At 40.7% G+C, this 12342-nt stretch overlaps 1 protein-coding gene across 4 annotated transcripts in view; it reads left to right on the top strand.

Annotated features, from left to right (window-relative positions):
* LOC120413586 (uncharacterized) overlaps positions 1–12342 on the top strand; it is a 39975-nt gene that overhangs the window by 6340 nt on the left and 21293 nt on the right. For 2 of the 4 annotated variants that reach the window (XM_039574483.2, XM_039574481.2), the window contains exons 2-9: positions 4632–4801; positions 4879–5167; positions 5240–5431; positions 5498–5674; positions 9158–9340; positions 9395–11488; positions 11549–11917; positions 11970–12308. In XM_039574483.2, the coding sequence (XP_039430417.1) occupies positions 4632–4801; positions 4879–5167; positions 5240–5431; positions 5498–5674; positions 9158–9340; positions 9395–11488; positions 11549–11917; positions 11970–12308 (3813 nt within the window). The remainder of the gene's footprint in view (positions 1–4631; positions 4802–4878; positions 5168–5239; positions 5432–5497; positions 5675–9157; positions 9341–9394; positions 11489–11548; positions 11918–11969; positions 12309–12342) is intronic. The other 2 variants (XM_039574482.2, XM_039574484.2) reach the window with 1 other exon arrangement.

Here is a 12342-nt window from a genome sequence, read left to right as displayed (position 1 = left end):
AAGATCGGAAAATTTCACGAAAGTTTTATTTTTAAACATTGAAAATCGCACCATTAGTTGCTGAGATATCGACATAAGAAAATTTTGGGTTGTTTGGGTAGTAAACATCCATTTTTCTGTTTTAAAATCTTTGCATGGCAATATCTCAGCAACAAAGCAACAAAGAATTTTCTCAGCATTTCAAAAATATTTTTTTTTCAAAATTGGGCAAACATGGGCACTAAATTTTTTAAATTAATAACTGCAACTATTTTTAAAAAAAGTTACCTCAAAATAGCTATAACTTGAAAACGGTGCACTTTATGAAAATTTCACTTATGTACTTTTAGATTGCAAATTCGATTTTACATCGAAAAATAAAATTGAAATTATGTTGCGGTCAATATTCCGATTTTTTTAAATCAGTATTGATTCAAAAATTCATAACTCAAACAACGATTTTTTGCCCGTTCTGGAAATTTCTGAAAAGTTGGCAAAATAAAAAAAATAAAAATAGTGTTTTTTTGCAAATCATGTTTTAGTGACAAAAAGTGAAATTAAAAATCAGCAAAGTAAATTAACATTTATCATTTTTTTCAGTGTAGTCCTTATCCATACCTACAACTTTGCCGAAGACACCAAATCGACCAAAAATTTCTTCAAAAGATACAGATTTTTTAATTTTCATTGCTGCCAAATTTGTATGGAAAACTATATGGACAAACTAATGATGCTAAATGGCTTGGGCACCAAAAAAGGTTTCAGACGGATTAAAAAAATCAAAAATTAAAATTTAAGAATAAAGACCGATTTTGTATAGAATTGCTCCAAAATCGATTTCGTGTCTTTGGAAAAGTTGTAGACAACGCGCTAAAAATCATTCTTTTAGTCATGGACATCCAAATTGTTTAAGGTAAGACTTACTTACTTTAAATTGATTTTGCTATCGACTACGTGTTTTGATAAATTTAAAAAAGATTGAGCTAAAATTTGGAATTTATTTTACATTTTTTTTCAGTTGTTTAAATAAGCAATTATCTACGATTTAAGATTTTTGATCCAACTTTTGGTTGCTGAGATATTACTTCAAAATAATTACAAAAAAAATATTGAATAAGTTAATTTTTCAATCTTTTCAATATCTTTGAAATTATTAATACTGGGACGCCCAACGCATGTCCAATATACACGGATGCCAAAGCCTCCCTAAAACGTTGGAACGGTAACTTCAACTCACAGGTTTTCGGGCTTGTCTCCGCGGATTTTCGGTCGATTTTTTTTTACTAGAGCAAACAAAAGTTGGAACGACGTTTTTGATCGCATAAATTACAGATTTGACCAAATCGAGTTCTGCAAAGTTTAAGGATCATCTAGACATCCTTATAATTCACTCAAAAAAAAAATGTCCCGGTTGGTTGAGTTATGCCCGAGAACCAGCGAGTTGAAAATACCGTTCCATCTTTTTTAAGGAGTTTTATTTATGTTGATCTTTAACGGCATTGTATTGAAATTTATTTCACATATTGATATCGGCATTTAAAAATTAAATGACTCTTTAAAACTTAAATTATTTTAATGTGTCTACATATTTGAGTGGTTTTATCTCAAATATGAAGTTGAGGGTATAGTATATTTTCTCAGCTTAAAGAAAAACTAATATTTTCAGGAAAGGGCACCTTTGGCCCCTATTTTTTTAATCTTTAAATTAATTGAGAAACAAAAACAATGTTTGCTTGAAGCTCGTTTTTTTTCTCTAAAAATCTAAAATGTTTGCCCATGTTTCTCTTTGGCTCAAGAGATGGTCCCTATTAACATAAAAAAACTAAAAAAAAAATACCTACAACTTTGACGATGGATAGTAAACGTGTATTTTATGAAATGTAATGTAATATAACAATCCAAATTGTGTAACCCATGAAATAAGGAATATATTTTAGACCAAAATATTCATCAAATCTTTTGGGGAATCTTAAAGTATGTATCGTTCGTTTTTTCGTTACTGGTTATTTTTTAATGTTAGATGTTTCACTTGCAAATGAGGTAGTGATACTGAAATTTTGTGCGATAATCCTGAAATTGGGGTTTTTAGTTTCTTTGTACTTAAAAAAATATTGCATGAGAGAGGAGATACAAGATATCTTGAGTTTGTTTTAAGTGCCAAAAGGAAATCTTTCGATTAAGATTCTTCAATCACTTATAGGACCAGCTACGGTAATTAGCTAAGATCTGAGATTTTGAAAAAAAAAATTTTCGCAGAGAATCATTTTTAGACACTTCATTTATAATACATATTTAGTTTTTGCCTTGTTACAAAAATCTTATAAAATTGTCAGCGATATTAATTTTTTAAGTTGTTCCAAAATTGAACTATCGAAGACTACATCTGCTTTCAATGCAAATTTGCAAGCACATTTTTAGCTACTTGATACCATCAACAAAAAAGAGAAATTGTGTTTGCATTTTGGTACGCATTTTTTTAGGGTATATTAACTTTGGATACTGTCACTTTATTTTTTAACAGCTTTTAAACTTTTGCAAGACGTAGTTACATGAGTATTAAAAAGTGTACAATCAATAACAGGCTCAAAGTATTGATATGAATCTGCCGAAATATATAATTCAATATTGAATTGGAAAATATTATGACATTGAAATATAAGTAATAATTTTAAACACAATAATTGTATGGTTTTGAAGTGTAACAAAAAATGTATGCATAAAAGTAAATTCAAAGCGCTTTTTTTTGTTTTTTTTTAAGAAAAGATTTTTTTTTTAAAGGCCACGTGGTCAGCCGTTGACCCCCCCCCCTCCCCCCCATGGCTTTTCATGGTTTCGGTCGGATTTCGGACCCCCTCCCCCCCCCCTAAGGAGACCACGTGGTTTATGCACGACCCCTAGGACCTAATAAAAAAAGTCTAGATATGTACCTTCATACTTCTAAATGTCTGGTTTCTAAATAGGATTTCGTCGTTTGTGTGCTATCTTGTGACACGTCCTATCTTTTTACAGCAGACGTGTCACAAGATAAGCACACAAGCAACGATGTAATGTTTTAATAAAGATGCTACATATGTTAAGTTACTTCGACGCTGTCGTGCTAACTTGTCTCACGTCGCTTTTTGACGTTCTGCGTTTTAATGTTTGACCTTGAATAAACAAAAAAAGTTTTGTTTGGTTGACAATTCTGTGCATTGTCCTGCAGTTTGATTGAATTTGGTTGCTGGAGTCCAGAGTTATAATTAAAATTGTGTACGGTAGTTGAGCTTGTACTTGTGTCGAGCGCGTTCTGAACTGAAATCCCTTTGGAAAGTTGTCGTACTTACATCAATGTTCAGGCTGTGTCAAGATATAACTGCAAGATTGAATTTTTTTACATACACACCAAAAAATCCGATGGTAAAATCGCATGCAAAAGCATGCACATCACCTTCGTCAAAAAAGACCCTTAATATAACACGCTGCATGTACAAGTTTTGTAAACACAAAAAAAAAGTTGCAACCGACGGGATTCAAACCCAGCACCAACAGTACGGACTGGCGCCTTAGCTCGCTCGGCCATCAGACCAGTGAGGAATGGAAAGGTTAAACGCATATATGAGTTTGAAATTTCGGTCAAGAAGGTTTCCCATACTGATGGGCTACATATTTCAGGGTGTTATATTACATAGAATTTCATAAAATAATGCAAAATTTATTTTACACTAAGGCCTTTTACACGCAGCTGGATTACTACTTTTTTTGCTGTGTATGAAATATGACAACAATGCACAAAGTTTTTTTTTTGGTTATTATTGAAATCAAATTTTGGGGATCTGTAAAGGTCATCAGGTGAGGCATTGTAAGCTGCACAAAATGGCGTTCTTAACTCAATTTGGCCCAACATGCGACAAGTAAGCACGACAGCGACGACTTGATTTTGATGTGTGGCCAAAACTGTACAATGTATCTTGTGGATTTTTGAAACACTTTTTAAAATAACTGCTCATGTTATCACACAGATTTCGGTGAAGTTCACGTACAGATGTTGAATAAGCATTCATATAAAATAAGTACAGTTATAGGTAGCAAAACTCGCTTGCTAATTTCAGTTTCAAAATAACATAGTTATGCTCATGTATCATGTATCGTGGGTCTCGTGGCGCAGGGGTAGCGGCTTCGGCTGCCGATCCCGATGATGCTATGAGACGCGGGTTCGATTCCCGCCTTATCCACTGAGCTTCTATCGGATGGTGAAGTAAAACGTCGGTCCCGGTTTCTCCTGTCTCGTCAGAGGCGCTGGAGCAGAAATCCCACGTTAGAGGAAGGCCATGCCCCGGGGGGCGTAGTGCCAATAGTTTCGTTTTCGCTCATGTATCAAGCGTCTCCATGGCATTATACTAGAGGAGAACTTTCAGAGGAGACGCTTGGTGGTTTGTTTTTCTAAACTCGTAATACCAGATATATCAATATCGTGCCGTGACTGCACCGCCGATTCGAAGGCACCACAATGTCTAATCGAGGTTGGATCATTGCCCGATTGAAGAAAAAAACAATCCTAGTACTCCTCTGATTGGATGATCCAAGTCACGCGCTCTTCTGCCCGCAAAATTCTAATGTTGATGTACTACCAGTGCCACCAACTAACCGGGTTTTGCTTGCTTCTCATTCCACAGCATACGGCATTCCGACGTCGGCGGCAACCGAAACGGAAGACGACAACGACTCCGAGTGGGACGAGGATGACGAATCGTCCGAGGCGGACGACGACGGCCGGGTGTACAAGAATCCGCGGAATTCGCCCTCGACCGAGTGTCCGCGGGACGAGGAGCAGGCAACACTGCTGGTAGGTATTTTTTAGGCTGAGTCGCTTTTGCTGAGGTGTAGAACTGTTTTTTTCTTCTCTGTACTATTTTACAACAGGGCCAAAAATGTCTGCGCAAATGTTCATCCGACGAGGACTGCAAAAGTAAGAAGAAAAAGTGTCTGTGCGACGGAGCGTGCGGTATGTCCTGCATCAAGCCGGACCGGGAGTGTCCCGCACTGGAGCAACCACCGACGGGGGCGGTGACCGTCTCGGGGAATCATTTTGGATCACGCGCCGTGTACTCGTGCCCCCACGGATACCACGTGGTCGGTCTGCAGAGCCGTCTCTGCCAGGCGGACGGAACCTGGGCCGGAAGCGAGCCGATCTGCAAACAGAACAGTAATGGTGTTTTTGACTAAGCCGGTTGTGGTGTGATCTCAGTTCAGTAAAACCGTTACTTGTTTGTGCTTCTTCCAGTTTACTGTCTACAACCGCCGATAATCGAGCACGCGCGCCACTCGGCCCTTCCCGAGCAGGCCACGTTCGATCTGGATTCGACCGTTCAGTACCACTGTCACACCGGATACGCTACCGCTGGTTTCCCCCGGGCCAAGTGTCTGGCCGTGGATGGGCAGGCCAGCTGGTATGGACCGGACATATCCTGTGAACGTAAGAAATCGCAGCAATTCCTTGTTTACAAAATCTCAACTCATCTTATTTCCTGCTGCTTTTTAGCCCGCTCGTGTGGCCAACCTCCGGATCCGGCCCACGGGTGGCACTCCGGCGAGAGTTACACCTTTGGCGGCAAAGTCACGTATCACTGCGGCGAGGGCTACGAGCTCGTCGGTAAATCCGAACGTTACTGCCAGGCTGATGGATCGTGGACGCCAAAGGAGCTGCCGACCTGTGTTTGTGAGTACTACTTTCGGAAAATTCCGTAATGGAATGAAACAGAAAACTGAAAACGAGCGAGGTTGAATGTTTTACGTTGCAGACAGAGAGTACAAATTGTTGGTGGAAAAAGTGTAGGAAGAGTTGAATCATGTTGAATATTATCTAAGATTTTTTCACCGTACTTGGTAATTTTTTTTTACAGAAATTTCAACAGCCGAGTGCTCGGTAAAATCTTTTATTACCGCGGGCTCAGTAAAAGATAATTTGACCGCTTAAAATTCTAACAAACTCGGTAAAAACGATGGAGAGTTTACCGTGCATACAGTTAAGCTTTTTTTGTTTTTTTTCTCTTGATTTATAGAATTAAAAAAAAAACATTTCAAAATAATATCAAACCGTGTACTTTTTTGGCAATCGACCGATGCAATGTCAGAAATAGATCGTGACATTTGTGCATTGTTCCGGTAAGAACTGTAGTAACAGTTCAATAGGGCGAATCTGCGTTTGTAAACAAGCAGTCTATTCCTTTTGCTCAAGTGACAGTTCACGTCAAGTAAGAGGGGAATAAACTGCTTGTTTACAAACGCAGATTCACCCTATTGTTTTCCGAAGCCCAAGAAAAGAAACTTCGACGCAAACAGAAAAGATTTTTCTTATCTCAAACTACCCTTTTCAACAAAATTTAAAATAACAGCCAGCCAATGGCCGCACCAAAGTTTAAAATGACAGCAAGAATATTAAACAAGTTTCAACTGTGTACACAGTAAAACACTATGATATTTACTGGGCCATCGGTATTAAAATAACCGTTTCCGGAGCAACATTTGAAAAGGGCGCATAAGCATTTTGACAGCTAGAACTATTTCGCAAGGTAGCTGGGAAGGCCAGCTTTTGTGAAAACTTGTTGTCTTGAAATTTCAAAATAGTTTCAGCAGTCAAAATGCTTATCCGCCATTTTCTCGTGTTGCTCCAGATTTTAAAGAAAAAGGTACCGAATTACAGTAATTTGTTTACCAATGCTCAGTAATTTTTCTGAATTGCAATTCTGAAATGATTTTTTCAGGCGAATTTGTGTTTAATTATAAACGACTCCCAAAGAGACTGAAGTTATCGTTTCTATTGCTTACTACGTCACCTAGGACTTATGACTTATGGCCTTATGATGGTTCTTAAAACATTTATATGGCCTAACTAAGCTTTAATGGCCTCCCTAAAATCTAAAATGTTAATAGTACGCTATTTCATGCCCTGACCAATAATTTGGTTGGATTAACTGAAAGTGTGGCTTATTTAACGAAACATATTGTTCTGTAATTGTTTAAAGATTCAATAAACCAATTTTTATTTTTTCTTCTGTTTTTGATTTTTTTTCAAGTAAAGGGTATCATCATAAAAGAGGTACTATTATACTTCCTCAATTTAAACACTTTTTTACTCTAGAAGTACGTTAAATTTTCCAAAACAATCAACTTTGGGTTAAGGATCTGAAGCGTGATGTTACACCGTGAGAGAATTTCATTTTGTTTATTTTATTTTATTTAAAAGGCTGCTCATAAACTAGATTTTTCATGTTTTTAACGTAAAATAAAAATCTGAATCAATTGACGTCATTGGCAATTTTAAATAAATTAACCTGTTTTTGAATGCACTGTTGTTGCTTTAAAACCAGACTTTTTCTGCGAAAAAAAAAAAATCAAATTTCGATAATATTTTCAGGATATGATTAGGCTTTGAAAAATGGTTCTGACCTGATATTTTGGGTTTTCCGGAGGTGGTTTTGACGTGCTATTCTGCCTATACGATACGTGCTAGAAAACTTGCGTCAATAGTGGAGTTTATAAATCTTTTAAAGTTTGTACAAGTTGGTTTCAGAAGCCTTAAACTATGTAGAATCCGATCACTAAAAAAATTGCCATTAAAATTAAGTTTTGAAATTATTTCACTGGAGCCCGGATAATGTGTCACGATTTAATTCATTGAAATATCAGACTTATTTCTGCATGAAATTAAATTAACTTAGCCTAAGTTTTAGGTCCAGACCAAAACTAACATAAATTGTTGAATTTTCATTGGCAAGTCCCTTTTTGCTTGAATAGATCACGAATTACGCTTGTCCCACGTGTTTAAAAAAATATAATAAGTAAAATTTTTGTGGAGATGCGTGGTGATTTTCAAGTGTATAAAATTGAGTGTCAACTATTCAACTACAGCTATTATTATTATCAAGTTTCGAATAAGAAGGGATTTATAACACAATGCTTTTTGAGGTTCCTAACAAGAAATGAGTATTAGTCAAAACAGAGTTATTAACAAAGCTTCATTTTTTTAAATATTCATATACATCCCAATACTTCAAAACTTCATAAAGAAAAGCAAAACATTCAACCTCGTTCGAATACCAACTATTATTTTCATATAAACTGTTTTCCTTTCCCTTCCCGTCCAAAAAAAGCTCAACCCACTGCTGAATAAAGTTTGAAAATTTGGTAGAAAATCCTAGCTGCACCAGACTACACCCACATTCCGCACAGTAGCAAAACACTGCACCCACACAGAACCAATTCTTAATGTTAGGAGCTTCAAATGCATTGTTGTGAGACGCTTAGGCCAGAAACAAAATTTTAAACACTTGTTGAAACCAGTAGAGCTGATGAATCGTAGCAATTGAATGGAACAAAGGCGTGTGTGATGTAAGTGAGCAATTTATTGCAGGATACTAAGATGGATAATTCAGGGAGATCAGAACAAAGGAATACAAACACTCTAAAACAGTTAGTCAGCTATCGTAAATTAGATGTTTAGAGGCTACTATTTTGATCACAGAGTAAACAAACATAAGGCTTATAATTTTGACATTCCACAGAGAGCGCAGAAAGAGAAAACAAAGCAAGCAAACGTGAGGAATTCAAACAAATGTATGCAAAATGTGACACTAATTTCTTCAATAAAATCATTGCCGCAATCTCTAATACCTGTTTCATTTTCATTTTGTTTTCCTTCGGCTCGTCCTTGATTGGCACATTACTTTTTGAACTGTCGGCGAGTTTCGCTAGAAACAAACTGCAAAAAAACGATGTTTGAAAATAAACAAAAAGTTATGAAAAACAAAATCAGAGCAAAAAAAAAGCTAGCTATGAAGAGAAGAAGAATGCAAAATGAATAACTTGCGAGCGAGTATTAGCGATTGGCGGTGGTGGTTTTGAGGAAGGAAGTTGAGTCCACAGCGCGCGGTACAATCCACTAGACACACCCTACTGCTTTAGGTTTCATTTCATGATCTTTTAGCTATCGGATAGACCATTTTGCAATCTTCTTCTTCTTCTCATTTAGCTTACGTTTCCTTCCAAATATCACAATCCTATGTTAAGTTTGATTCTGGGTTCGATTTTGAACAAACGACAGAATGTCTTGTGGAGTAGTTAACAACTTGATCTCCGACTTCGACTTTTATCTGGATTACCAACCATTCCGCCAATATTTAACTGCCTTCTAACATTCCAGTGGTCACCTCCGTGCAGTGTCCCTCTCCGGAGAATCCCCGTAACGGCAAAGCCATCTACACCAGCACCTCGTACAACTCCGTCGTGAGCTACGAGTGCCGGTACGGATACACTCTGGTGGGCGAGAGTTCGCGCCGTTGCGGTGCGGACAAACGCTGGACGGGAACGCTACCGGCGTGCAAAGGTTACAGTCTTCGTTTGGGGGAGCTTCCGAAGTTCTAAACGCGTTTCATTGCAGAGATCAACTGTGGCCATCCGGGCACGCTGTACAACGGCTGGCTGGAAAACATCGAAAGCGGCACCGGCCTGGGAGCGAGTATCATCTTCCGGTGTCATCCGGAAATGCTGCTGGTTGGGAACACTTCTTCGGTGTGTCAAATCGACGGCCGCTGGAGGTATCCTCTGCCACAGTGTTTGGCTCCGTGCGTCGTGCCGTCGATATCGCAAGGACAGGTCATACCCATTGAGTTCGACATAGACGTAAACTCGACGACGATCGTGCCAACCAGTGGAAGCAGCTCGAAGGTCAAGCACGGTACAGTGCTGGAAGTGATTTGTGACGAGCACTATGAGTTTCCGTTCTCTTCGCTTTCACCTCCGACGTGCAACAACGGAACATGGAGTGTGATTCCGCGTTGTGCACCGGCGCGGTGTAAGACCATGCCAAAACCGCCAAAGTTCGGAATGGTACTTGCGCCGAAGACCGAGCACGGTATGCGGGCGAGGTTCAAGTGTAAGGACGGATATAACCTAACGGCACCGGGAGGTAAAGAGCTATCGAATCCGAACGATTACGTGTTGATCTGTTCGTTTGGAAACTGGACGGGAGAGACTCCGCAGTGTCAGGAAGTGTATTGTGCATTCCCAGGGTATATTCCCAACGGGAAGGTGCTTCTGGTAGGAAATATGGGTCTTTATGACTATCGACCGTACGTGAGGAAGGTGATTAACAACAAGCAGATTATGTATGAGTGTGACAAAGGATACGTGATTGACGTAGGTCCTCCAGGTGCAACGTGCATCGGCGGGAAGTGGAGTCCACGTGAGCTGCCTCAGTGCATTCCGGGTCAACATCCTCGCCTACGGTGGACTAGAAGGCGTCGATCGATCGATTTAAGATTGCGATTCCACCGTTCTAATCACCTGAAGCAACACTATCGTTACTTGAAGCGCAAGTTGGACGAGCATGACGAATACCACCGGATGTATCCGATGGAACAACACGCGGTGGCAAAACGAAGTGTTGTTGGATATCGGGGGCAGTTACCTCACAAGAGACATTATAATTTTGATGATTTTCAAAGATTTCGAGCGAAACGCAGCATTGAAGCAAATCGGAATGCGTTCCTACGAAATGCTTTCCAGACAGTGTTGACTCGTGAACGCCGTGAGTTGTCAGATGTTGAGAAGGCTTATAACAAGTATTACGAGAGGATTAAGGCCAAGTATAGGAACTACGTTCAGAACTTGTTAGGATATAACAGAATGCGTCCTCTGCAGGAGAACCACAAAATTAATGTACAAGATGGCAGATGGTACACGAACGATCCGGAATCTTTGTCGAGAAATAGGGTGGTTCACAAAGCGCGCATCGGAGCAAATGACTTCGAAGATGAACTCACAACCAAAGAGCCACGTGTGGTCAAACCGAAAATAAACAAGTCACGAGTCAAGCCAAAAGTGCAACCTCCCATAGCCATTCCGGATATCAACGAAGAATCGACGTACAAGTACGACTTCCACGACATACCCGAGGGCAATCATTCGATTGCAATGACGGAGAACGACATTTACTCCAACTACTTCCCTCCTCCGCTGACGGGAAAGTACCACACCAGTTGGCAGTTTGCCTCCGAAGTCTCTCCAAAGGTTCACGGACGTTCAGAGAATAAATTTCCATCTGATCAGTCCTTTTCTCTTGCGGAAAAGAAACCGGTTTCGCCGGCCAATCTGATGGAGCAGCTTCATTCGCAAATCATTCGTCGAAAGCGTGATACCACCAGGGAACCAGCCGCATCATCCGTCGAAGATACTCGGCGTGCCCGTAAGAATAGCCGAGCGGTGCAGAACCAAACCGATTCCAGCGGGGTTGATGGCCTTGATGCGAACAAGAAGATCAAGTTCAAAGGACCGTGTGAACCGCTGGCTAGTGAGTCGTACGCGCTTCTGGAGATCGTGCGACCCGGCAAGGACCCCAACGAAACGTTCGGACCGGGTACGATCGTGAAGGTGACCTGCAGCAAGGGGTACGTGTCCAACATGGTGAGCCCGAACGCTACCTCGAAGTGCGTCCGGGGAAGATGGAAGCCGATCAAACCAACCTGCAGTATGAGTGAGTATCAACTCAACTGTGATAAATCCGGGACTACTAAACGATTTTTACCTTTTCCAGAACCATGCTTCGCACCCTCGACGGAACATGGCAAGTACTACGCCTCGCCGGTCGATATGACGACGATGGACGCGGTCAAGTCGTCCACGGTTTCGCTGACCCCCATGGAAACCATCGAGAACGGGTTGATGATCAGTTTTCAGTGTGATCCCGGGTACAACACGCAGGGACCGTCGAATTTGCGGTGCTGGAATGGGGAGTGGGCGGTCAGTTCGCTGCCGGAGTGTCTTCCGGCGCCGTGCGTTCTACCCCAGATCATGCACGCCATGTACCAGGGAGGATACCGGGCCGGGTTGACCATTGCGCACGGTAGCTCGGTGATGATACAGTGCGAGAGTGGTATGGGGAACATGGCGGCGGTTCAAATGGGTAGGTTTTGTTCAACTTAGGCAATACGTTTGACTGATCGTGTTTCATACAGATTGTGCCCTTGGATCGCTGACTCCGGAAACGCTCAACTGTGGCTATATTGCCGCATCGCGGAAGTCACGGGACGACGACAGCAGTTCGATCATTGTCCTTGACGGTGCTAACGTGACTTCGTCCGAAGATGAGAACGACGGTCGGGATTGTGGTCCTCCGGGCAAGATCCACGGTTCGCTGGTGTACAAGAACGGAGAACAAATAGACGACAGCGAGGAGGGATTCCACTCGGGTACGGAGATCACGTTCGACTGCATCGCCAGTATCACCGGTGAGCAGACCACGTGGAAGATTATCTGCGAGGACGGATTGTGGATAGGGCGTTCGATGAACTGCGGTAAGCAATGAAAACACAAATAATTTGTACATCA

Source organism: Culex pipiens, chromosome 2 (assembly GCF_016801865.2).
Source record: "Culex pipiens pallens isolate TS chromosome 2, TS_CPP_V2, whole genome shotgun sequence".
NCBI lineage: Eukaryota > Metazoa > Arthropoda > Insecta > Diptera > Culicidae > Culex > Culex pipiens.
The sequence above is the reverse complement of the archived record's forward strand: the minus strand, read 5'-3'. Positions and strand labels throughout refer to the sequence as shown.